This window comes from Actinia tenebrosa, unplaced genomic scaffold (assembly GCF_029948245.1).
Source record: "Actinia tenebrosa isolate PJP-AT-01 unplaced genomic scaffold, QUT_ActTen_1.0 PGA_scaffold1__47_contigs__length_23844297, whole genome shotgun sequence".
Lineage (NCBI taxonomy): Eukaryota > Metazoa > Cnidaria > Anthozoa > Actiniaria > Actiniidae > Actinia > Actinia tenebrosa.
This window is the reverse complement of record NW_028292578.1, coordinates 20,021,275-20,046,633: the sequence shown is the minus strand read 5'-3', so window position 1 is coordinate 20,046,633 and position 25,359 is coordinate 20,021,275. Positions and strand designations below refer to the sequence as shown.

Sequence of the window (25,359 nt, the reverse complement as noted above, 5' to 3'; positions counted from 1 at the left end):
TAGGTTGCGTTTTCGTAGGTGTGCGGACCTTACGCAGGATAACACTACCAATTCCTTGTTCTATCCTTTGCGCGCGGTCAAAGGCTGTCAACCATAGATCCTTATAGGTGGTATACAGATCGTACCTATTTAAGTCCAAAAGGGATTCCCCGGCGAACTTTACGCGCATCTTAGAAACAATGTTGCGACCCACGTTGTTAACGATAATCCTTTCATCTGTGGGGCTTGACTGTACCGCTAGGTCAAACCTTAAAGCCAAGGTGCCAGGAACTAAGACTAGGTTATCCGTTAGGCGGGGCACGCCCACGTACAGGGTTTCTCCTGGCTTTGCGCTAGAAGGTGTGAATGTAACCCGGTGAAAGGTGCGTTCTGCTTTCAGCCCGCCAACCTGCTTAGGTAATACGTTGGGATTTAACTTTGAGCTTATCATATATAATGGAAGTAGAAGGAACAGACCCCGACTTTGATCCCACCACTGAGGAAGGTCAGGCTGACATTAACGACGGTGATGAAGAACCGCTACTTCCCACCCAACAAGTCGACGATTCCCTAAGGGATAGGATTGCAAAGGCCCTAAGACATCCCAAAGCACGCGAGTACACGTTTCCGCGTGAGCACATAGAGCTTCAAAACATGGGCGAGCCGGAAGCAGCCGCGCGGGAAACCGTAGAGTGGGCAGCGCGGGAGCTAGAGCTGCGCTACGACAACTTTGATGCTGACGACGTAAAGCTCACGGAAAAGGGAAACAAAGTCCTCATAAGCGTCCAAGACTTAAGATTTCCTGACAAAGACCGCTGGACGAAACCACAACCCCTCTTTGATGAGAATGGTGACGTTAGGGGCGACGTCTCAAGATTAAAAGGCTTTCAGCAGGCTACTAGGAGCATGTTAGAAAGGTTGCAAACCCTGAATGAAAAGGTTGCGCTAGAAAAACGCGTCGAGGAACTACAAGAAACGTTAAAAGAAAGGGAGGAAGAATACGCAAAGCAAACTCAGCTAATTGTCGATGCTGAAAAGAAGTTCGGCAACGAAAGAATGGTAGAAATGAGAAACCAGTTGGATAAAGCCCTGCGTGAAAGAGATAAAGTACAAAGGAACCTGGAGGAGGCCAAAAGCTCAGGCGCCTCAACGGAAGCGCTGCGGGAAACGTTGGAAGAAAGGGAGGAGGAATACATGAAGCAAAACCAACGGCTTGCCGACGCGCATAGGAGGGAGGTCGAATTTAAAAATCAAGAAATAAGGGAGCTGGTAGACCAAAGAACCCGAATTCGACGCGAAAGAAATCAAACTCAAAGGGCTCTTAACCTCGCCCTGCAAGAGTTAGATCTAATTAAAGACGATACCGATAACCTACAAACCACCATAGCCGGCTCTTTAGTGGAACGGCGACGGTCAATGGCTGAAATCAATACTAAGGAGGAGCAAATCCGGCAAAGAGATCAAGCCATCGAAGACCTGGAGGGACAAATAGAGCGGCAGCAAGAAGTAATTGCGGACCAAACTCGTCCCGAAGAGGAAAGGGAGGCAGCACAAAGGGAATTAGAAGCCCTCCAGGAAAGAGTCGCGGAATTACAGGCACAAAAGGAAAACTTGGAAAAGGAGCTGGGGCTTACCACCAAGGAAAAAATAAAAAGAGCCCTTTTGAAGTATGGCGTTCCGCTGGCATTCGCGGTCGCTATTTCGAGCGTAGTAGGCGTGATCTTGTCCGCGCTTAAGGCTACGGGCGCGGGCGTGAAGAAATTAGGTAATGGGCTGACGGACTTGGGAAAAAAGATGGCAGCCGGTCTTCCTGGGCTGCTGGGTTCGGTTGTTTCCTTGGCACTTAGGGCCGGCGGTGAACTGTTGAAGTTCGTGGGGAATAACATTTGGATATTAGTCGTAGCTATTGGGGTGGTACTTCTGAAGAAGATGAAGGCTTAATCTTATCCTTGTGTATTACTGGTGGCTTATCGTCGTCGGGCGCCCGAGGCATCCTCGACTGGGGATAAGTAAAGATAGTATTCGCGCCGCCTTGATAATGCGGAACTAGCGGCAGCACGCTCATGGTGCTAATGGGCTTGTGATTCCAAGTGGCATCCGTTGGGGAATCTCTTGACGGGGCGGCATTTATCCGAAGGTAGGCAACGTCGTTGGGGAGAACTTGTAACTTCGCATATTGGCAATTGGCTATCATGTGAAAAGTTACCGGCGTTAAGTCTTCTCCGCTTCTTGGAGGGGGCTCCGACGAGAAATGGGCTGGGTTCCTATTATCATCTTTTTTTCTGTAGGGTAGTAATGGATGGTCATTCTCATCAACGATCCTAAACCCGACATTACACGAATACCCCGTCGAAATGCTAATGGTACATATTATTAATCCCAGGCCCCCAACCTTTACCCACAGCCCGGTGTCAAGCCAATGCTGTTCTAAGTAGTCCTTCTCCTCCAAAAAATGTAGAAACCAATCTTCCTTCGCGTGTGGGTTCATATATTTCAGGGAATAAATTCCCTTCTATAGACTCATTACCGTAAGAGTGCTAATGGTCTTGTGATTATAAACCGTATCTCTCTGATTTTCTATACTATTTATGCAAACGCTCCCGGTGTCATCTACGCGCATTTGCAGCTTTACCTTCCCATGGCAGTTGGCAACTAGGTGAAAAGTCCAAACGGAATGATTTTCGGCGCTATTCGTTGGCGGCTCTACGGAGAAATGCGCAGGCTCCCTGTTGTTTGTCTTATTTCTCATAGGCTGCAGTATGCCATTGTTATCCAGGAACCTGAAGCCCACGTTGGCATGGCTGCTCGTGTCAATGCAAATACTACAAAGGATTAACTTCTTTCCTGAGTAGTTCAAATTCACGGACATGCCCGTGACATCAACCCAAGATGCCTGGGTGTATTTTTTCTCGCCTGCGTAAGTCGTATAGACACAATCTACTCCAGCTACGTAGGGGTTGTTCATCGCCATATATAATAGCTCAGACCAATGCTTGCAGCTGCTAAGCCGGCCTTTAGTAAGTTATGGTCATATTCCTCAGGTATCGCAGGCAGGGCCTTCTTTGATGGTTTCTTAACTACGGGTAGCTTCGTTTCATGCGACTTTTTTGACTTCTCCACGAAATGGGGAATGTTCCTAAGAGTGTCAGAGTTCACGTCGTTCACCCCAAACTTCATATCCTTAGTAGCTCGTTGAAGTTTGTTGTTGTATCCTACTACAGAACCAGTATTTATAGATAAATTACTAGGCATTAACCAACAACCCGGGGCTACTGCATAGTCCAACCTTGCCTTAGAATTTTGTATAGCTAGTTGGTAACGCTGTACGCCCTTGCTAATGTCGCCCTCCAAGATCGAACTTTCGAATAAGATCAAGGCTTCGGCTCGCGTCTCTTCTGCGGCGCCCGTATTCCCCACTATGCTAGATCGGGTGTTTACCTGAGCCCCAAGGATAGAATACACGTAAGCTTCTATGCTGCGGTTCAAACGGGCAAGGCCGGCTTTGGTTAGTCCTTTACCTTCTGGGGGTATGAAATTAAAGTATTGCTTCGTTTGCTCGTCGTTGGTAATCTTGATAATCAGCGGGTTAGCCCCTGCATACTTACCGCCCTCGTCTTTGAACAGAGGTCCGTCTCTGACTTCCTTAGTGGTTTTGGCATTTGGTTCAAAGAAGGTGCTACTGTCGTGAGTTTCCTTATGATACCCAGTGTTCCATCGTAGATTCAATGCATGAACTTCCCTGTTGCTTAGCTCGTGCCCACCAATCCCCCAATAAGCCCAAATATGCCCCAAGCCATTGTTAGCACCGACAGTGCATCTAAAATCCTTCCCTACAACACCAAACTCCTTACAAAGTCGGTCGTAAGCAGGAACGTTGTATTTATTATCTCTTGGATAAAACGCGGCATCTCCCGGCAGCGCAATAACACCCATCTCATGCAGTATTCTTCGGACGGTAAAGTGGAAGTGAAACATAAATATCGAATTCTTCATCAACTTCGCACTTACACCGCAGCCGCTGGTGGCACACCAAACCGCAAAGTTTAGTTGCTGCGGCCAATAACGCATGTTAGGACCACTTAACCATTCATGAGATTCCTTAGCGGTGGTATGATTAATGGGTACGTCTTTGAAGATATCTCGCACCTTTAACGAAAAGGAATGGTTGTTAGAGATCCGCATGTTCAATGTCAAATCCAAACTTGGATGTTTATCAAATGAAACCGCGGGTATCGGATAAGTACCGGTACCAAGCAATAATTCCTTTGACCAACCTTGCACGGGCTTATGTTCGATATAACCAGAATTCTTCAGTTGATTGTCTATCTGATCGACCAGCGTAGGTTTCAAATCCTCGTTGCTGTACATCCTAGAGCCGTTATAGTAAATCCCATCGGGTCTCCTTTCAAACTTACTAGGGTCTGCATGCGGAAACATCTTCCTAAAGGCCCTCCAGTTCCAGTAATCCCGGTTGTCGTGATGTGGCTGCTCCTCAATATCATTCCCAAAAGCGTCGTACATTAGTATATATAATGGATGTTATACCATCAGCACCTAAGTTGTACCCAGATGTTCCCTATACTACACCTAACGAACTAAACGCCGAAAACTTTCGTCTGAATAAAGCGAACTTAATCTTGGCTTACTTGGAAGGGCAGGCAAAACACTACGAAAAAGTTAGGAAGAAATACGTTAGAGCCCGGAGTACGCTACATAAGATTGCGATAACTTCAGGATCCATATCTGTTGTGTTAACGGGCTCCGGCGTTGCTACTTCGCTTACTGGACCGGGAATAATTGTTGGAGTTCCTTTGGCCGGCGTTGGGGCAGCTTGTGGTATCATTTCGGCTGTTGCTACGGGCATTATGAAAAAGCTATCCACGAAAATATCCAAGCATGACACGACAATAGCTCTATCTAGGGCTAAAGTAAATACTATTACCGATCTTGTCTCAAAGGCTTTGCGTGACAGAAAGATAGACGACGTAGAATTCTCGCTTATTCTGGCCGAAGAAGACAAATACGAGAAATTAAAGACGGACATAAGGAATAAAAAAACAGTCGTAAAAGATCTTTCCGAGGAATCTCGCAAAAAGATCTATCAAGAAGCGAAAGAAGAGCTTCAAAGAAAGCTTGCTCAGTAAATATCGTGACGGGATTCTATTTACATATCGAACGTCAGTCTAGAAATTACGCGTAATATAAATTCAGTGAATTATTACGCGTAATATAAATTCAGTGAATTATTACGCGTAATATGAATTATTTGGCGAATTATTACGCGCAATATGAATTATTTGCATAACCTTATTTGGCAAATTATTACGCGTAATATAAATTCATCGTATAAATTACGCGTAATATGTTATTGTCGCCTCGGAATCCATCCTAACAGGGGGTGGTTGGGGTCTATTTTGTAAAATATTTCGTAAATTACGTCAGGGTAATAAGGAATATCCTTATTCAGCCGACAAAACATCCACTCGGCTTTTGTCATATCAGAAACCTCAGGAATAGACTTACCGGTAATTTCAGACAAAAGATAGGGAATAGCTTTGTAATATTTCCCTAGCTTTAATTTTTTCAACGTTTTCCGTAGACTTTGTGGGGTTGGCTCTTCTAAATGGTCTATGATTTTCTTCTTTACTTCGTCGCTTAAATATATCGGATGTAAACCTTGGATATGACTCATCCAGTCCCTGAAGTATTTTATTCTCTTATATGGCGTTTTCTTACGACCTCCATTGGCGTAATATTGCTCTTTGGTAGCATTTGGTACGGCATTACGAATATTCTTACCACACTCGTAACACTGTGCTGACGTGTCATCTTCTATTTGCATTTTTTTACCACAACACCAAAAGGGTTCTGGCTTAGGTACGATAACTTTAGGTCTTAGACAAATTATGCAAAAGTCGTTAACGAACTTCTTACATTCGTGCATCGTATATTTATAAGATATTTTAACCTCCGTTTGCGATAAATCTGCTGTACCCGTCTTCGTAAATCCGCGAGTTAAACCCGTATATCTTTGGCATCGATCGCGAGTCCCCCTACCTGCTGCTACATGCAGCATGCAACACGCAACATTCAACATGCAGCATGCAATATACAACATACAATATGCAAAACTCAACTCACACATATTATTTGCTTATTTTAGGTTTGCGAAAAATGAGAAGAAACACGTATGCTTTAAAGGAAACGCAGAATCCAATGACGTGAGTGAGGTTGATCTTAAGCTAAATTGAGTTTTTCTCCACTACAGTATTTTGCTTTTCTCTAGTCGTTTCTTTTCAAATTTATACCCAGTGAAGTATATCTTTTTAGTTTCATTAGATAATTATATTTCGGACTTTTTCCAGGAATGGTTTGATGTAGATGTGAGCCTTGAGGAAGACGTATTTGAGGTACCTCAGAATCAATTTTGTTCGCTTCGCTTTCCTTTCTTTTCAAGAGTCTCTTGATACATGGTTTTTATTCCATTACATTTTCCAGGAATGGTTTGATGCATGTGACGAGTTTAGATCGGATAAGAGCCTTGAGGATGACGTATTTGAGGTACATTAAAATTGATCAACTTGTTTTTCGCTATTCTGAACTTTTTCTCGAAATTTTTTTTTTTTTTCTCGGCTCTTCTTTTTATATTCCCTTGCAATTGCATTTTCCAGGAATGGTTTGATGCATGTGACGAGCATAGAGATGTTGACCGTGAGGAAGAAGTGTTCGAGGTAGGTCAAAGACGATCAACTTTTTTCGCTATTATTTCCTTTCACAGTTGGGTCTTTTTCTTTTTAATTGTTTTTATGTTTTTCGTTTATTTTTCTATTTCATTTCTCCAGGACTGTGTCGAAGAAATAGAGAAGTCACGTAATGCGAATGTAGATGAGACGGGTTTGTTTGTGGTATGCTAAGGCCGTTTTCTCGCTCTTTGATTCTTCATTCTCTTTTATCTATTTCTTTCTCTACTCGAGGTCTTGATGGCTTTACCTTATTTCATTATTTTTCATTTTCCCCAGGTTTCTGATGACATTTCCAGCGAAGATGAAAGTGAGGACGTACTTATTGCGGTAAACTAAAATCAAATTTTCCTCAACATCATTATCAAAGCTATATCTTATTTACTTGTATAGAATTTCGAAACCAGATTTTTTCTTACAGTTTGCCGACTTCAGTTTGGAGCAAACGAAAGAGTTAATGGAAAATACAGGATTCGTTTTGACGTAAGTAGCTCGTGCTTATTGAAGTCCTCTAATCAAACCATTTAGTATATCGCTAAAGTAATCATATCGTTTACGCATGCGAACATGTGTTTTACACTTTGTGCTGTATCATAAGCTACCCATGTGGGATGCCACTAGAATGCGTTATAAGAAAAGAGGTTGCTTAGGACTGGGAAGTTTGTATGATGAATGGATGAGGAACAAAATGCGATTTTCCCCCCCAGCTTGCCTGAGAAGAACAACGGAAATCAGCCGAGCAAACAAGAAACAAAGAGAAGAAACAAAGAGAAGAAACAACTAGCTAAAGGTACGAATATAATGAGGAATAAAATCATTAAGAAATATTTGATAAGGAACTGATAAATTTATATTGATAATGCAATAATAATTCATTAACGGCATTTGTATGGATTTATTTTGATAAATTAATTATTATTAGTAAACGTACACTAACAATTGAGTACTCACATGTTTTTGTTAACAGAGCCTGGCTTGGTATTCACATTTGACATGGACGACACAAATGACGAGACGGTACTGGTGAGTATCTTCGGTGATAGACGACATCTGTGTAACCTGGTCTGCTTGGTGGCGCAAGGGGACTGGAGACTAGGAAAAGGAGGGAAACCAAATAATACTTTCCCTACCCAGGCAGGGTACAATGTGTTTTAAGATGGCGATACTGAGCTCAGAAATAATACAAAAATATATATTCTTAGTGCATAACCCATCAAGATGATTACGAGCGTGGCTCTGAGGTCAGGCGAAGAAAAGAAAGCTTCTTGATTGACTAAAACAACGACTGTATTTTTTTTTCAGTTTGGTAATTTTTCATTGGAAGAAACCGAAACCATATTAGAAGATACAAAACCATCAGAAACGTGAGTAAATAGAATAGCAATGGGAATGGGAATAGAATAAATGGCATATTTCCATGTGATAAGAAGATCATATTCAATACCAAAGGATAATTTAGTTGCTTTTCAATTTATAACTTATAAAATTTCTGTTTCTCTACAGCGTGTCAAACCAGGAAGAAAATTCCAACATTGAGAAAGAAATGGAAGAACGAAAAGAGGAAAGCGAAAAACAAGAGAAAGGTGAGAATTACACTGTGATCATTAAGGGTGATTATATGGAGTTCACAGAAATTGTAAGAAAATTCATTAATGATGTTGGTACGTTTTTGTTGAAGAATCACGAGTCAACGTTTTCAAAACGGATTGCGACATAACTGGCTGTACGAACAAGATTCCTTCGTGCAGAGAGTTGAAGGTGAGGAAGACTGGACTGAGCAGTGGAATAGCGAGTTTGAAAGGCGAGCACACGCGATTTGGCGCGAACATTCCCGCCAAATCCACAGGTAGCCCAACGAAATAAGAAAAAAAAACATTGACGATTTTAAGCCAAACTCTGGTTCTGAGATAAATTATGCAAAAATAAAATATGATTACAAGTATTCGGTTTTTTTTTTGTAGAAGTGGGAAGCCAATGAGGATGATGACAAAGCCTACGAACTACAATGTCTCGTGAAGGACGATGAAGACGACTTATTGAAGGTGTGTTGTCAGTATCACAGCAACATTTGAGTGGTGATGGGTGAACTGAATGTGCAAACAAGTTTATAACTGAGAATTTTCTGTTAGGAACAAACCATCCTGTCTGCAGAAGAAATGTACAAGTTAAACCCTAATGTACAATCGACCTTCCTAGAAGACCTAAGCCAATATACGTAAGTATTCTGGATAATATTTAGATTATGATTATCATAACATTATTAGTTCTAATAGATATTAATAATCTTTTTTTTCTTAATTTAGTACGAAACTTGACATGACATCATTAACAAAAGAGCAAATAGAGTGTGCTGAAAAGATGGCTAATGAAATCATGAAAGTAAGTCCAAAATCCATCCTCGGGAACACAGTGAACGGAATGACGTCTCTCTTAACAGTGTGATCCACTCCTTCATCAATTGCGTGTGGGACTGGACCGGGCGGTTGAGAATCTGAAACATACTGACATTTGATTTGCTCTGCTTTGCTAATCAGGAAAACAAACAGAGGAAAAACAAGCAGAGGAGAAAAAACTTCAAACAGAAAAATAGCAAATACTGAGGACCCAGAGTGACAAGGGCGGGCGGGTGGCGACGCGCTCTGGGACCAATCAACGATGAGTTACGTAAAGTGAATGATCACGTGGAGGATTACGTCACCTGTCATGTGGTCAATGACTTCCTTAATGCAAATTTACAATAACTGAAATGAACCTTTAAACAAAAATGTACAATATTAGAAACTATATATGGACTGATTGTCTGTGAGGACCCAGAGCGATAAGGGCGGGTGGGTGGCAAATTACTTTGGATCTAGATATTTAAACATGTGACATAGAGAGAGTGGTCACGTGAAGGAGTATTGTATCACGTGGTCAATTTTAATTTAAAAACGGCACAACGATCGAAATGAGTGGAACGAATGTTTACGTGAAGGAGTATTACGTCACATGTCACGTGCTCAATGACAGCCTTATGAAATGTACGATAATTGAAATGAATTAATGTAACTAGTAGTCTGGGAGGACCCAGGGTGATAAGGGCGGGAGGGTGGCTTACGTACCGCTTTGGGTCCAAATATTAAGCGCCAACTCCCGCTGATCCTATGGTCATGACGTGGTCTATGACAGAGCACAATACTGGTATACTTCAATAAAACCTGTAATTTACTTGGAAAGATGAAAATACAATATTTTGTTTTCAAAAATCTAGTTAAAATTTTTAGTAAATCGTTAAATATAATTTTCTTCTGTTACATTTTCTGACATTCTAAGTTCGACAGAGAAAATCAAACTGATTAAAGCTTATGTTAATGTATCAGTCAGATTTGCACATGCTCGTTTTTACATTCAAGAAAGGAGAGGTTCAGGCTCAAACGAATCTTTACTGCACTCTTGTTGGTTGCACCAGAACAATAGCGGACAATAAGATTCAACACCGATAGCCTCTTGTTACACGATACTGACCAGAAAAAACGTGGGCTCGAGATTGATAACGCAACAATTTTTTACTGAATTCTGATTGGTGGACGCGAACAATTTTCCTTATTGATAATTCCTTTGATAACTCAACTGGATAACAAGTGAATATGAAGGAAACTTATTTAAAGCTCGTAAAAAAGTTTGTAAGTACATTGACGTTTCGATTGTTAGTCCGAAAGGCTTTGTGTTTTTTAAAGATAAATGACAAAATAAATCTATTAAAAGTTAACCGACATGTCTAATCTACTTTAAGGATACAACAGCTTCGAACTACTTTTTCAGCTTTCCGACTGTCATTCAAATTGAGAGGCTTAAACTTGGTTAAAATTTGTTTAAGGAAAGATATATCAAAAACTAAATCTAATAAAAGTTAGTGGACTATCTAATCTACTTTAAGGATACAACAGCTTCGAACTATTATATTTTTCCAGCGTTCACGGTCACCGAAAGTGAGAGTCTTTTATTTGTGGTTATCCTGAAATATAAAATATATAAAGTTAATTAACTATCACAACTGAACCGTATATTGGCTATCTTCAGCTCAGTGTTAATACGTAGAAAAAGTCACTCGCCTGTCCAGTGGCTATGTTGAACTTTGATTCCACCTCCAGGACGATGGAAGATGCAAGATCTATTGCCTTTGATACCATTGAACTAGTGTATACATCATGGGGTATGTTGGGATACCGTACTCGGTCTGGATAACGCATGCGTGTTGAATCTCCAACAAGACTTTCAAGCTTTGAGGCCAACCTGCTCAAGTTATCATTGTCTAGGTCATGAGCTATCTTCCTCAGATCGTGGACGTTGGTTTTATCGGCATCTATGAAATACTGTGCTGCTTTCAAGGCTTTCTCTGCGGACTGAATGGATAGACGACACTAATCAATCAATCAATCAACTTTATTTAAGCAGGGTGACACGTACTACTGTTGAATGAATCACTTTTTTTAAATGTAAGTGTCTAGTCGTTCTAGCGCTTTCGCACTAACTGGGGACACTTTTCACTCACACGCACTACCACTACATTAAATGTTCTTTGCACACAACGCTCAACTCACATGTTGATTTTTACGGAGGGAGGAAACCGGAGAACCCGGAGAAAACCCTCGTAGCATAGGAGAGAACAACACATCAAACAAACTCAATTCACATGTGGCGACCGCAGGGCTCGAACCAGCGACCCGACCCGTTGGACTCACAGCGGTGAAAGACGACGCGTTAGCCGCGAACGCCACCCATGCTACCCAACAGTTTTCAATGACAAATCTGTGGCCATTCACTACTCAAAAAATACCGTAATTTCTAAAATGTGCGGGTTTACCCTCGCTTTTGAAATAAAAAAACAAAATCAGAAATTAGAATACAAAACAACCAATCCCTGGATTCAAGGCCCCTTCATACCTGATGGCACTTAAAGCAAGCCCATTCGTACGAGGTTCTTTGATATTTAACATCATTACTTGCTGCTTCCAGATCTGCTTCCGCTTGTTTGTACCACCTTCTTGCTTCACCAGGTTGGGGGTTACGTCTGTATGACCTCCAAGGAAATTCACCATCTGTATTGAAAGAGGACCTTTGCTTTTTATGACTCCGAGCTCGGTTCTTCCAAGTCTTATAAAATGAACTGGTGAAATCTTTGTTGCTTTTGCCTTTTTCTAACACTTCGATTTCTGTTTGAATAAATTTAAAAATGCTTGTGCAAAACGTTTCATTTCCAGGATTCTTATCTGGGTGCCACTTAAGGTACAAACGCTTAATGATCTTCCTTCGTTTCTCTTCAGGCTGCTTCCAAGCCTCTTGGAGAATTCTTCTGATCTCGTTTCGAATTTCATCAAGATTGGCAGACTTTTCATCTCGAGAACCAGTGAAGGGTTCCATGTCTAAACACTCACTGTTGCCCTGTTCCCCTGCCTGGCGGCTCGGGCGGTAGAACTTGTACAAATCTGCTGCGTCTACAACAATTGGTTCTTTGTCTTTTCCGATATCAATTCTGTATTTTCTTAAGCTTGGTTCTGTGTTTGAGGGTTGTCCGTGCTCGATGACTTCTTCGATGACAATTGCATAGATGTAGGTTGGGGTGCCATCTTCTCCTCGAAGACTTGGATCATCAAGCTCATAACCAACGTACTCACCAGGACTGAACACTGTGAAGTCATCCACCAGCAAGTGATGGTCTGTAATATGAATAAAGTTGCCAGGCGTTGGAAGACACGTTTCTTCAATTTTCAACGCTGAATTGTCCTCGCGAATCTTAAGTCCATCCAAGAGTCTCTTTATTTCGTAGGGTTTTGAGGACAGCAACATTGGAAGATGAACCAGCATTGTTTTCAGAAGATGTCCTGTTATTCTATCTATGATTTCAGCCACCACTGAAACGTACGTGGAAAGTTCAGCTTCCTTTTCGATGTATATCTCCCACACTGTTTCTCCCTCTTCTACCGTTTCTTCCTCGAAGCAAGAAACGTCTGCTTCACTCCCAGGTATTGCTCTACCATTGTATACAAGCTTCGTCCGAAGGTTAGGAACGCTGCACACACGAATGCATCTCAATCTTTCTTGTACCAAGGCAGGGATATCTGTTTTGGTCTCTACATCACTGTTGTAGTCAGCATGTTTGATCAGGCGTATCATTCCATGACAAAACTCACGTGATGTCAAAACCTGCCGGAGTTCTTGTGCTGTGCTGGAACAAGAAAGGGCCTGGTTTTCTTCCACTAAGGCCTCACGAACCACGGACGTAAGCATGAGAGGACGAATGGATTCAGGAAGCTTCTTCACCAGCAGGTCTTCATTATTTACTTCCAGTTCACAGTCAGCGAGTTTAACAAGAATCAATTCCTTGAATTGCCTTATTCTTTCTTTGAGGTGTGGAGCATCATTGTACAAAATGACTGCAGACGGTCTCAAAAATACCATATTATTGATGGAATGGTCAGACGGATGATGTTTCACTCCTGGTAGGTAGAGAGGTTTAATCTCAGTGTCTTCAACTTTACTAAATGTTTCAAAAAAACCTTTTGTGGCTTTAAAAGCATTGCGTATCTCGTTAGGGTGAAGCTTCTTGTCGCCACATTCATCGTGTATATTCTTCAGTACCATCGAATACTGTGCTGCAGTGATACAGTTTGTTGTGCCAAGATTTTCAAACAATTCTGCGTAAGGTGCCAAATCACGAGGAATCTTGTACAGATATGGCTGGATTTCTTGTTCAGAGGTGATATCCACGGCCACTTGGTTTGGAAGAACAAAGCGATTGCCATCTTCAACTACGATGCAGCGGATGTTCTTCAGAAAATCAATGACTTCTTTATTGCCAGAGTAGTTCTTTTTCAGATACTTGTAAATACTTTCCATTATTGCAACAACTTTTTGAGGACCTTTTTCGCTTCGTTTTCTGTCAGACTTTTTGCTGGGATTCATTTGGCACATGTTCTTGCAATGATTGACAACCATATCAACGGATGGTTTTCGAAGAATGCCCAGTCGTCGAGCAATTTCGTTTTGCTTTGTTAGATCAAAGTCATCACAACGAAACGGATTGGCACAATCTGATAAGAGGTTAGCAGTTGTCCAGGTAATAGAGTGGTTCTTGGAGGCTACAGAGCCTTGAAAGCAAATGCACCGTGAACCAGTTTCACTCGTGCCATACTGCTCGTGGATGCCTTGCAGACTAAGATCGACGACATAAGGAAAGATGAAACATATTTCCTTAACATCATCCAGTAGTTTGCTGGTTGCGATGTTCTCAGATTCGAATAGGTAAGTTACCAAAGCTTCCGATTTCTTTCTCGTTCCATCGTCTTGCCTTGTTTTAGCTTCTGATTCGATTTGCTTGGCAAACTGCACGAACTTCTCGTCAGTGACTTTATGGATGAGTCCTATCCGACGTAGAAAGGGTAGCCATTTGTCGTCACAAAACGGTTCTGGTGGAAACATCTCTTGGTTGTTTTTAAACATTGCAGCAAAAACTTTGTTGGATGGATCATAAAAGGAAGATGCTGGTTTTAAAGTGGCCCCATCTTCTTCCGCAATAAACTTCAAATTACAGAGAGCTTTAAATAGCTTCCGTAGCTTTTCTTTCTTTTTCATCATTTCAAATATTATATGATGACCATCATTTTCGGATTCTAACTCTCTCAGTAATTCCTCGACAAACGTCAGGTGGTTTACTCTTGCTTCTTTGCTCATTTCCTCAAATTTCTCGAAGATCACCTCGCAGTAGACGTCAACGTTTTCTTTTGAGTGGCACTGAATGAATTCATATACCTTGTCTAGAGTCTCATTTTCTTTGAGGAAAACAATCCCTGCTTTTTCTTCCCAGATATCCATGTCGTCTTTTGGAATTCTTGGCGAGAGGACGAAAGCCTTTTTCCCACTGATATTGGTGATGTCATCATGAATGGTTACGTATAGTGGCAACTTTCTTAGACTTTCGACACACATCGAGTCCATTGGGGATAGGGATGGGGATAGGGATAGTTGATCACTAAAGTAACTCAAAACTTTGCTGCAATCATTATCCTGCAAATTTTTAAATGCCTGAGAATCAGTTTTAAACTTGTGTAAAAGAGCTGATAAAACTGACTTTGGGTCGTCTAGGTCTGCCACAATTCTTATTGCTGTCATGATGCTTTCTTCCTCGATTACCTCATGGTGTAATTCTGGTATAGAGACCTTCCTGAGGGATTCTTTAAGCGACGGATACCCTGAACCTTCGAGATAAATCACAGTTTCAGCCAATTTCAAAGGCGCCAAAACGTGTCGAAAATGAAAGGATTCTTTATGTGGAACAGGCAAAACTGCTGGTAAAAGGCACCAATCCTTGACTGGTTCTAAGACTTCTTGCGCGAGACGTTTCTTTGCGTCTGGTACATGATCTTGGCGTTGATTCCATTCCATTCTTGCTTCCTGCAGAGTGTTACGAAAAACGCCCCTTTTGTTATTTTCATTATCTTTGATTTTTTTCTCGATATGGGCTGAAAAGAACTTCCAGGTATGATTGACCCATTTTCTGTTTGGAATTATCTTGTCCTCTGGAACCCAGGTAGCATAGCTCTCTTTGGTTGTGTACCGGCTTTTTTCCACTTCGTTTGGTAGTTGACTTGCCAAGGAAGCTACATCAAATCGTTTAAAAACCGGAGAAGGAAGATGTTCAGCTTCATCATTAAAGTGAAAGACAGAATTTAAGAGCTTGTGATTTACAAACATCGATTGGCAATGGGGAAGTACTTTGTAGTATTTACTCAGGAAGACTTTTTCTGATTGGCTGTAGACCCGAAGGACGTTGTCTTCGGTAAGTAACAATGGCAGACCTTCTAGTCTTTGTAAAAAGGTTTTGTCTTGTTTACAATACTTGAGAACTGAAAGCAAGTCACTGTTGCTCTTGAACTGGGTATCTTTAATATGCAAAGGCAGACTTCCGACGTTATACAACTGGTTTGAGGTTCTATAAGTTTGAAAGAAACTAATAACCTCAAAAGGTGAGACAAGATTTACATCCACATTGGAATTCTTGAAACACTTGTATACTCTCATTGGCACACAAAGAAGGTTGAGGCCCACAGCAAGAAGAGTGTCCCTCAAATCTTCTTCCTTCCGCAGTTCTTCGGCTTTTCTTTTGCTCCCAATGTCTTCGCTTGCGTCTTGTGAGGCTTCTGCAAAATTATCGAAAAAGGCTTTAGTACGGCCTTTTCCTGTTGGGGGCAGCCACTCGACCACGTATCTTTTTGGTTTTTTCCCTTTGTTTTCTTGACGAAGAGCTGGTAGTAGAGGTAGGGCTTTTACATTCATATGGCGGTAGACTTCCTTACAGAGCACTGTCCAGTAACTTTCCTGAGCTCTCACGTTTATAGGAAACAGGTCTAAATAGTTAGAAAGAACACTTTCTCCTCTGTCTTTGTCACCTTTTATGTATGTCTTTCCATCATCTTCTCTCGACAAAGAAATATACTGCCTCACCTCATCTAGTAAGGTTACATAGCATGGCGCAACCACTTGTCGTATTAATGCATCATTCCAGTTACTCCTGTAGTCTCCTTTATCATCTCGCCACAGGCTTCTACGATCCTCGTGGTTTAGAGCAAAATGTCCATTAATATGAACTGGAAGACCGGTTTTGAAAGGAAGGGGAAGAAAACAAAAGGCTTTTCCCTGAGTATCTTGGTGACCCCCCGAAGAACTGATCAACGATGCCACTCCACCACGTGGTAACAGACCAAGATCTCCTCTTTCAAATGCTTCTTGAATGTTGCCTGGGATTTTATCTTCGTGTTCAAAGCCAATCTTCTGAACAACAAACCATTTCTGTCTTAAACCTTTGCTGTCTTCCAGCTTAACAACATAGGATACTTGATGCACAGGAATCTCTGCAACAGACATTTCTCCACTCTGTAAACGTTTTCCAATTTCACTGACACGAGCAGCAAAATCTTTTCGCTTCTTTTCATCGCCTGAAGTCAACGACGACTGGACACGGTAGGACTCATTCAGCTTTCCAGTTTTCTTGTCAATTTTACAAATGGAAATCTCCTTGACGTTGTTAACAAATAGGAGAACCTGAAGAAGCTCTTCCTTGAAATCATTCAACAGATAGTCCAACTTTTGGACTGTCATCGCCTTGCTACTTATCTTGGACGTGGTAGCCATGTCTTCATTTCGGAGCGGGAACCGAAACATTGTGGCATTAGTTAGTGGATGGTATTGGTCAAGATCGTAGCATGGAAATACATCAGGAAAGGTTTTTCTCAGTGAATGAAGTTTTTTATACATGACTCCCGGGTTTGACTCATTTGCACCAGGGGCGAACTTCAGATTGGGGTCAAACACGCACATTACTTCCCCAATCTCGTCTCCTTGGGAAATAAATGTTGGCGCGTCGGTCAGATGATACACTGCATTGAACCCCACACCATACTGACCAGTTTTGTTTGGATCATCTCCTTTATTCCCTTCGCCAAGGTTTTGTATTCCCTCGATGTCACTCTTTGTGAATGGTGCGTTGTTGTAAACGCACAACGCAGGCCCTTGGAGGGGCTTCCAGCACTCTTCAAAGACTCTCTTATCTCGATGTTTACGAGGATCCTTAATGAAACAGACTTTTGTTGCTTTTGCATCGTCTGCGTTTTGGATAAGTTCCTTCAAGATTGATTCGTCGCATGGATATCCCTTAAGTATCCGCTTAAGCCTATTGGTAAGCTTCTCTTTCTGTCCAAATGGAATGCCAAATGTGTGCTTACTGAGTGTTTCCTGTCTTCTCGTCTTCGCTCCAAGTGTGATGCAGATATTAAAGGGTATACCTTTATTTGCATAGACGACTCCTTTCTCATCGGGCATCCAAGAGCAGTCCTTCACACACACATCTGTTGATGGTTTCATCAACCCCTTCGAATCAGGGAGGAAAATAGTTCCATACTTCTTTACCGCTTCGACTACTGTGACCTTCTCCTCTTCCATGGCGTCTGCAAGCAAATTTAATATATCTGTCACTTGTTTAAATTCCTTTGTAATTGGGTTCTTTCCATACTTGCGCTTTATTTCACTTAGCGTGTTGATATAATCACGCACCCCAAAGGATTCTCGAACACCAAGAGCCTTAACTAACTGGCAAAACTTTTGGCTGTAGTAACCCGGAAGTTGACACAAGTATGGCGGGTAGCTGACTTGGGACGAAAAGGCCAATTGGTTGGTAGAAAGAAGACTATTCTGTACAACAATGAACTTCAATGATGGCGAGAGCATCTGTTTGATCTCCTCTCTTTCATCTCTTAGTCTTCCCTGAAAGTAAGAATACACTTTCTCGAAAGCTTTTTTAGTTTCAAGATTATCCATGTTTTTGTTTTTCTGGAAAACGTCAATGATGTTTTCAAGATGGATTTTCACGTCCTGAAGACTTGGTTGCTTATCCCATCCAAATCGAGCAGAAACTCCTGAAAACTCTCGTGTGTCAACCAGGAATTTGATGCTTCCAACAAGGTTGATAAAATCGTGCGATGTCACCTCTTTCGGGCAGGCAAAATATATATTTTTGTTATTTTTCAAGGGGAAATTGAAGGGATAGGCTTCTGGCCTCTTCATTAAAACGGGAATCCAAGGAATGTCATCTAAGCAATTCTTCAATGGAACAAGTTCCACCTTTTCTTCTAGCAGGGAAGGATACTGTTCCAAGAGTTTAAGGATGGCAGTGGATTTTATTTTCGCTTCGTCAATGTTTTTCTTCTGGTTTACAAGTTTAGCACACTTGCAAATATCAGAAGCAGTTACACCTTCTTTTCCTTTCAGGCCCAACTTCCTCAAATGTATCAGAACATCTGGTCGAGCGTAGTATCCCTTCTCTGGAAATACCCGTTCATCTAAAAAGACCTTGCTCAGGATTTTGACATTTGGATCGAAGAGTTCTTCAGGTCTCTTTCTCGTTTGGTTTTCACACGCCACAAATGGTAGTCGTTTCAGCTTCTTTATGAGACACGCTGCGTCTTGCTCACTAAACATGCCAATGCGTTTGAAGATGAATTGCACTATTTCATCGAGCTCTTCATAAGAGTACTTATCATTAAGTGCATCGTCTAGCATCATATCCAAGAGATCCCTTTTCTGCATGGGTAAAGTACCGAGTAAACTTGAAAGACGACTACTGTGGGGCTTCCTCAAGTCAATTAAGTCATTGAACACCTTCACACGAGGCAGTTCATCATCAGTCGGAGCAGCGTTCTTTACCTCTTCCAGTGAAACAAAACGAGATTGATTTTCGCTACAGCCGACCCATGTTTCAAACAATGGTAGTTCTCGAAGAAGATCCTTCATGTCGGCGTCCACGTGTGATATGTTTGACAGGAATTTTCGAAAACTCCTAATATGCTTACAGTGAAGCTTCTTCGACTTTTCTATTAGCTTTTCCTTGTTCTTAGGCTTTTTGATGAAAACACACATAGCACTTAGAACCCCCCTTGGACTTGCCGGCTTAGCGAAGGTAGGAACTAATCCAGGATAGTACCGTATGTACTCTGGAAGATATTTCAAGATTGTTAAGCCAAGATCCTCCAAGACGTGACATACTGACTCGTCAATACTTTCATCGTTGAATGAAGCAAGAACAAGACTGGATGGTCGCTGAATTCTAGCAAGATGTACCTCGCTCTGATTTGACAACGGGGTCACAGGAACAAGAGGAAGCCCGATAAATGGCTCTAAATCAGACGTCGAGTGCGCAAAATGTCTACCAAAATACTCCCACAAGGTCTTCAACCATTCAATTGTTGGTTGGTTGGATCTTTCAGGAGGCAGTGTTTGGCGGAGATGTTGTTTAACAGCTTCTTTGTTGAAGTGACGTAACTGTGTATGGCCTGCAAAGAAAAATATATTAAGAGTCCTCTTAATGTTAGGAAAAAACTATTGAAACTAATGGATTGAAGGCATTTAACCCCGTGAAATAAAAAATACTAGTCAACACTGAAGCAATAGTCAAATAGACACAAAAGAAAACAATAAAAATTAGGGTCTACCGATGTGTATTAGTCTTAAAATGGAAAGATTATTCATCGTGGATATATAAAAACGACGTTTCGACTGCTACTGCTAGTCTTCAACAGGCGATGGTGTAAACTCAAGTATTAGTCTTGTATTAGTCTAACATCTATTGCACGGGTTTAGTGACTTCACTCTACCTTATAAATAGGAATTGATACATGTACAATGACTTTGATAATCATTATATATAATTTCACAATTTCATTAATTACCTTGATCGACTGCGTTTTTCAATTGGTCTATTACAGTGTCATCCAAGTCTGTATCCAAGAACCTTCCCTGTAACCCTGGCAACAGTGACTTTGGGTGTTCAGCGGAATCAATGTAAATGGGAAAATCCCCTCGTCCTCTGAATGTAGCGAATGTCTTGTTAGATAAGGGTAGCAATTCGAGACCTTCAAGTTCTGTGAAGTTAGAATCACTGAGAACAAACTTCAAAAGTAGGATCTTGTCCTGGTGGCTCAAACAGGAGTAGCAAGATGGATATGCCTTTAAACTCTCTCTCAATATCTTTGGGGTGACATGATTTATAGTGCGGAATTCCTGCAAGGCTTTTTTCACATGTGCTGGAGCTGTGACAACCTTTTGGCCCGTTCTGTTAAGCAGGTCAATCACTATTCGCCTCATGGACTGATCACTTTTCTCTAGACTGTCAAGGAGAACCTCTTCCACTTTGCACCAGCCTCCGCCATTAGCATCCGTGTGCAGTACTTTAGATTGCAACAGTTTATCAAATAATGGCTGCAGAATGCTCTTCCATTTTACATCAACTTTGTTTACGTCTGGCCATGCACTGTACGCATCACTTGTGGCCAACCTTTGTCGTGGTTTTTTTTCTGACAAACATGAAATGACATGGAGAATAAGCTCAACGTAGGCCTTGGGCAGCACCTCCTGCAACAACCCTTTGTTCCACAGCAATGACTTGTCTGTCAAGGGTTGGATTGTTTCATCTTGATCAGCACTTGGCCATTTCAGATGACGACGGTTCTGACTCAAGGCAAAGAAACCATTAACATGAACAGGCAGACCTGTCAGGCTTTTGCTTTCTAGCGGCAAAGGTAAGAAGCAGAAAAGATGGCCCTGTGGCTCATTTGCACTTGTTTTCATCCTCTTCCTTTTATTCCCGCCATTTTTTTCCCTTCTCTTCTTTCTGCTTCCTCTACTCTTTACCATTTCATACTCATCGTCATCATCATCAACATCTTCCTCTCTACAGTCTTCCTGCTTCATTTTCTGCTGGAGAGGTAAAGCGACACCAACCAATGGCAAGTAGCTGAGCGATTCATCTGTCATCAAAGCTTTTATCTCTTGAGTCACACCAGATCCACTAAAAAACATTGTAACGACAAAGGAGTGCTCTGCCTTATTGCTTTCTCCATTGTTGTAGCGCACTGTTTCAATGGTAAGAGTGTAGGTCTTTTTCACTTCAGGAAAATAACCACCTGAAAGAGCCGAGACATTTTCTTGTACTTTGGTACTGAATTCTTTTCTCGCTTTCCTGACTTCTGCCAAGCAATCGTTTGAGATTCCAACGTGGAATAGTTTTCTAGGTTGTGAAGAGTGTGCTTCTCTCTCATAAATTTCGATCTGTTCAAGATTCATCAAGAAAAGTAGAATCAAATGAGCATCTTTTTCAAAGCACTCGAACAATCCTGTCATCCTTTCTCGTGAATAAATGGTATCTGACAACTTGGAAGCTTTTTGTCTTAAAGGCAAACGAAAGAGTGTCCCTTCATAGCTACCTCGCTTAAAGGAGTCATCAGTGCAGCCAAGAACTCCCTTGTAAGGAGCAAACTGATCGGAGGTGTTCTGCATAGTTCCTCGGTCTTTTCTCAAGTGCCATTTTCGACCTGATCTTCTTTTACCATCGCTATCTCTGAAGTATTTCTCCTCGGGATCAATTATTCCTACACTATCACCACTGATAACACTTGGAAGGTCTGAAATGAAACAGTTAAAGTGAACGGACTTTTAGTATAGGCTTAATGACTTCCCATTTGAGGCTATGCGTCATTCCTTTGAGTATATTATGGATATAACTCAAACAAATAAATATAGTATATGTAAGTATTTTCCACTGTGGTCAGTGTGACGGGTGCCAGGGGGTAGACTCTGGCATGGTTGCCATGGTTACCTTCATGAGGGATTCGGGCTAGCGAGGTCAGTCCTTTTTGTTGGCTCCAATCCCAAGCTTATCTATTGGTGATGAGTTTTAATCTCAATAAATCCATCTCAGGAATGTATAATTATGTACATCTTTACTGATTTAACACATTTGATCAGCAATAATTTGCTAGCTAGTGTGCAATTGATCCGCAATGATCAGCAAAGAGGGGAAATTAATCAAGCGGCAATCACATTTCAAGCCCCTGAGACCACTCAGATGCCCCCCAACCAGCTACCATGTGGGAGACCGCCGGCCAGCATTGTCTCAGTTTTAAACTTGCCTCATTAAAAAATGTCAAAACTATCAATTGGTGAATGTGGAATACAAACCTGTCATGTGGAATACAGATTTAAACCCAAGACCAAACCGTCCAACTTTCGTTGGGTCCTTTTCCTTGATGCTGTCACACAACATACCAATGCCGTCCCAGTCTTTATCAGTAAACTTGGCATTGTTATAGGCATATAATGCTGGACCCTGCATTAAATGGACATAATATAATTATTAAAAAAAACAAACAAACCAATAAATGAATAATCAAAAAAAAAAAAACTAACTAGCAAGCAAGCAAGCATGCATGCAAGAAAGCAAGCATGCATGCAAGAAAGCAAGCAAGCATGCATGCATGAAAACAAACAAACAAGAAAACAAGCAAACAAACAAACAAATAAACTCTAACATACACCATCATGGATGCAAAAGCAAACCCAAATTCCCCATAGCTAGCCCATAAATAAGCATGGGGTCTCTCAAAAATTCAACTTGACTGTAGTCAGTGGCTAGCAAGGGGGGGGGGGGGGGGGGGGGGGGGGTCATCACCCTCCTAAAATTTTCATCTTGAGCCTTTTGTTTGATGGATGATGTCAATGCCACTAGCGTAGGGAGGAGGTAAGGGGAGCATGCCCCCCAACCCCCCCACAAATATTTGCTTTCTGCACCAAAGTTTAATTCATTCATGCAAGATTCCTTTAGATTTGGCAGTAAAATGGGACATGCCCCCCCCCCCCCCCCCCCCATAAGCAAAACCTAGCCAGGCCCTGACTATAATTGTAAATACAGCTTACCTGGAACTTATCCAGTTTACGGTGCCAAAGGTATTTGGTCCGATGTGAATGATGGTCATATAAAAATTTCACTTTTTTTGCTCTAGCGTCCTCAGCATTTTGAATCAGTTCCTATCAAACAAGTTAAAAATATGGGACATTTTTAGTTTTTGAAATACTATTTCGAGGTTTCATTTCAATTGTTTAGAAAAATACATTCTATGGAGCTAAGCCCCATGTTTCTGTACAATTTCTCTCTTGCTCTTCAGTCTGTTCCCAGCATGTTTATATCAGAGTATAAAGACATGGGCTTGCTTTATATTTGTAAGAAATGCTACTATATAGTGTTGTACAATAAATTTGAGTGGCATATCATGAAAAATATCCCATGAAACTATATATATAATGATTTTATCTGAGGAGAATACTGCAAAAAAAATGTATAATGACTTTCCTGCACTCTGATTGGCTGTGCTTTCAATGTTTGGGATATATGTATATTTAAATATGAATATGGGTGATATTCACCTTGCTACTTGCATGAAGACTAGCGGCTCCGTAAATATTCCCCGATATTTACTTTGCCTTCAGCCAATAATTATTTCGAATAATTTTGTAAAATACATTGACAAGACAAAATCGAAGGAAGATTACCTTGAGTATTTGACCATCATCAGGGTATTGGTCAAGAATTTTTTTGATCTGTTGGATAAGAGATGGTTGAACTAGGCCAAAACTTTTACCTAATAAACAAAGAGTCAGTTTATACACTGCTGTAGATTTTCTTGATTTCTTTATGTTATTTCCTATTATGTAGTGTTCATCAGCTGAATCAGTGTATCATGCAATATGGATAATGAAATTCCAAGATTCATATATCAGGTGATTCCTATATGACTACAAAACAATGGTTTTGCTTTCAATGAGATTGAACTTGATTCTTTTATATTTCATACAACCTCAACTTGAAACCATTTTGTATTCGGGAAAGAAGGTCTATTATTTGTCAAAACTTTTTCAAGGAATAAAAGTTAACAAGAAACTATGATTTTACATTTGAAAAATCTTCCTTGCCTCGAGAAATTGCGTATTCTTTGACTCGACAATGGGGTGAAATTTCACTCGTATTTACTCATTATTGTCATATTGACTATAAATTTATAAATCAATTCAAGTCTTGCCAAGACACGAATTTTTAAAAAATGTAAAACTTCTTAGTATACAAATATTCATGTTCGATTGATTTCCTATATTCTGTTTTCCAAGAAACCATAAAGCTTACGTTGCACAAAAAAAATGTCTTCCGCTACAATAAATTTTCCATACGCTTTTTTTGATAAATATAACTTTTAAACTTACTCATTCTAGATGCCACTAGTTGAAATAGGCCTACATGTCATATTTTTGATATGTTTTGCTTTGTATTCTGGCATATTATCCTGTATTCTCATTGTCCTACTGTACATACTCTGTAGACGTCCCAAGAGTGGAGGAACGAAACTCAATAGAAACCTCTGTTCGTTTCAGCGTATTCTTGAGTTATAGGGTAACAGAACTGTCACTTCGTGGCTTCTTATCGACTGATCATAAGCCAGCTGTAGTCTTTATAACTCCAGTGTATTGAAAATACTCGAAAATAGTGTACGTCCGCCGATTCTGATGTTCATGTACTCAATTGACCCGCCCAGTTCCATCCATGAAGTCCCACTAACTTCCGCATGCATTGCTTTGACCCTTACACGTAAGACACTGTGGAGGACTGGGGTCGTCATTTTCACATTCATTTGCAAGTTTATTTCCCACGTTCTGAACATCGCGACGTTTTGTGTTACAGAAAATGTATTGACTTTCTTATAAATCTTTACTGGTAACATATTATAATTAAGATGAATTTGCAACGCGCGGTTTTTCCGCTGGTTTACCCTCGATGTGTTATGGGGAATTTGAAAATGAGTGTTATACCTTCAACCACACAACCAATACCGTGAGTTACCAGAAAAAAACGAATTTTTAGTGACCTTCTCCACTAACAATCTCTTAAAATTTCTATGATACAGTATAAAACCCCAACATAAGGGACAGGTCATTATTTACAGGTAGGGGCTGGTGGAAATGTGGAGGGAGGGGGGGGGGGGGGGGGGGGGGTCCAAACATTTTTGTGCACTAAGAAAGGGGGGATAAAAATATTGTGTAATAGATACTTGCAACCTTTTTTGTTAGACACTTGTCAATTAATTTTTTTATTGGGAAGGTAGAGGGATCACTAAAATATGAAGGGGAGACGGAAATAAATTGAGCATCACATTTCAGATTTCCACCAGCACCCCCCACCCCTCCCCCCTCCTCCTTAACTAATGACCGGTCCCTAAGGATGACAGGAAAA

At 41.0% G+C, this 25,359-nt stretch overlaps 2 protein-coding genes across 2 annotated transcripts; one reads left to right on the top strand and one right to left on the bottom strand.

Annotated features, from left to right (window-relative positions):
* Positions 1 to 6,074: 6,074 nt before the first annotated feature.
* Positions 6,075 to 9,964, top strand: LOC116292647 (uncharacterized). Its single transcript, XM_031699998.2, has 16 exons — positions 6,075 to 6,200; positions 6,345 to 6,389; positions 6,478 to 6,540; positions 6,651 to 6,710; positions 6,822 to 6,884; positions 6,999 to 7,049; positions 7,141 to 7,202; positions 7,427 to 7,509; positions 7,687 to 7,742; positions 8,022 to 8,083; positions 8,223 to 8,302; positions 8,398 to 8,477; positions 8,681 to 8,761; positions 8,849 to 8,934; positions 9,023 to 9,098; positions 9,254 to 9,964. Exons 1-16 carry the CDS (start codon positions 6,075 to 6,077, stop codon positions 9,317 to 9,319), a joined length of 1,140 nt encoding a protein of 379 aa, XP_031555858.2. The 3' UTR covers positions 9,320 to 9,964.
* LOC116292648 (sacsin-like) lies at positions 9,903 to 24,694 on the bottom strand. Its single transcript, XM_031699999.2, has 8 exons — positions 24,336 to 24,694; positions 23,631 to 23,719; positions 22,998 to 23,108; positions 22,263 to 22,410; positions 19,976 to 21,706; positions 11,643 to 19,579; positions 10,811 to 11,101; positions 9,903 to 10,713 (listed from the first exon to the last, which is right to left on the bottom strand). Exons 1-8 carry the CDS (start codon positions 24,337 to 24,339, stop codon positions 10,699 to 10,701), a joined length of 10,326 nt encoding a protein of 3,441 aa, XP_031555859.2. The 5' UTR covers positions 24,340 to 24,694; the 3' UTR covers positions 9,903 to 10,698.
* Between the last annotated feature and the right edge of the window lie 665 nt (positions 24,695 to 25,359).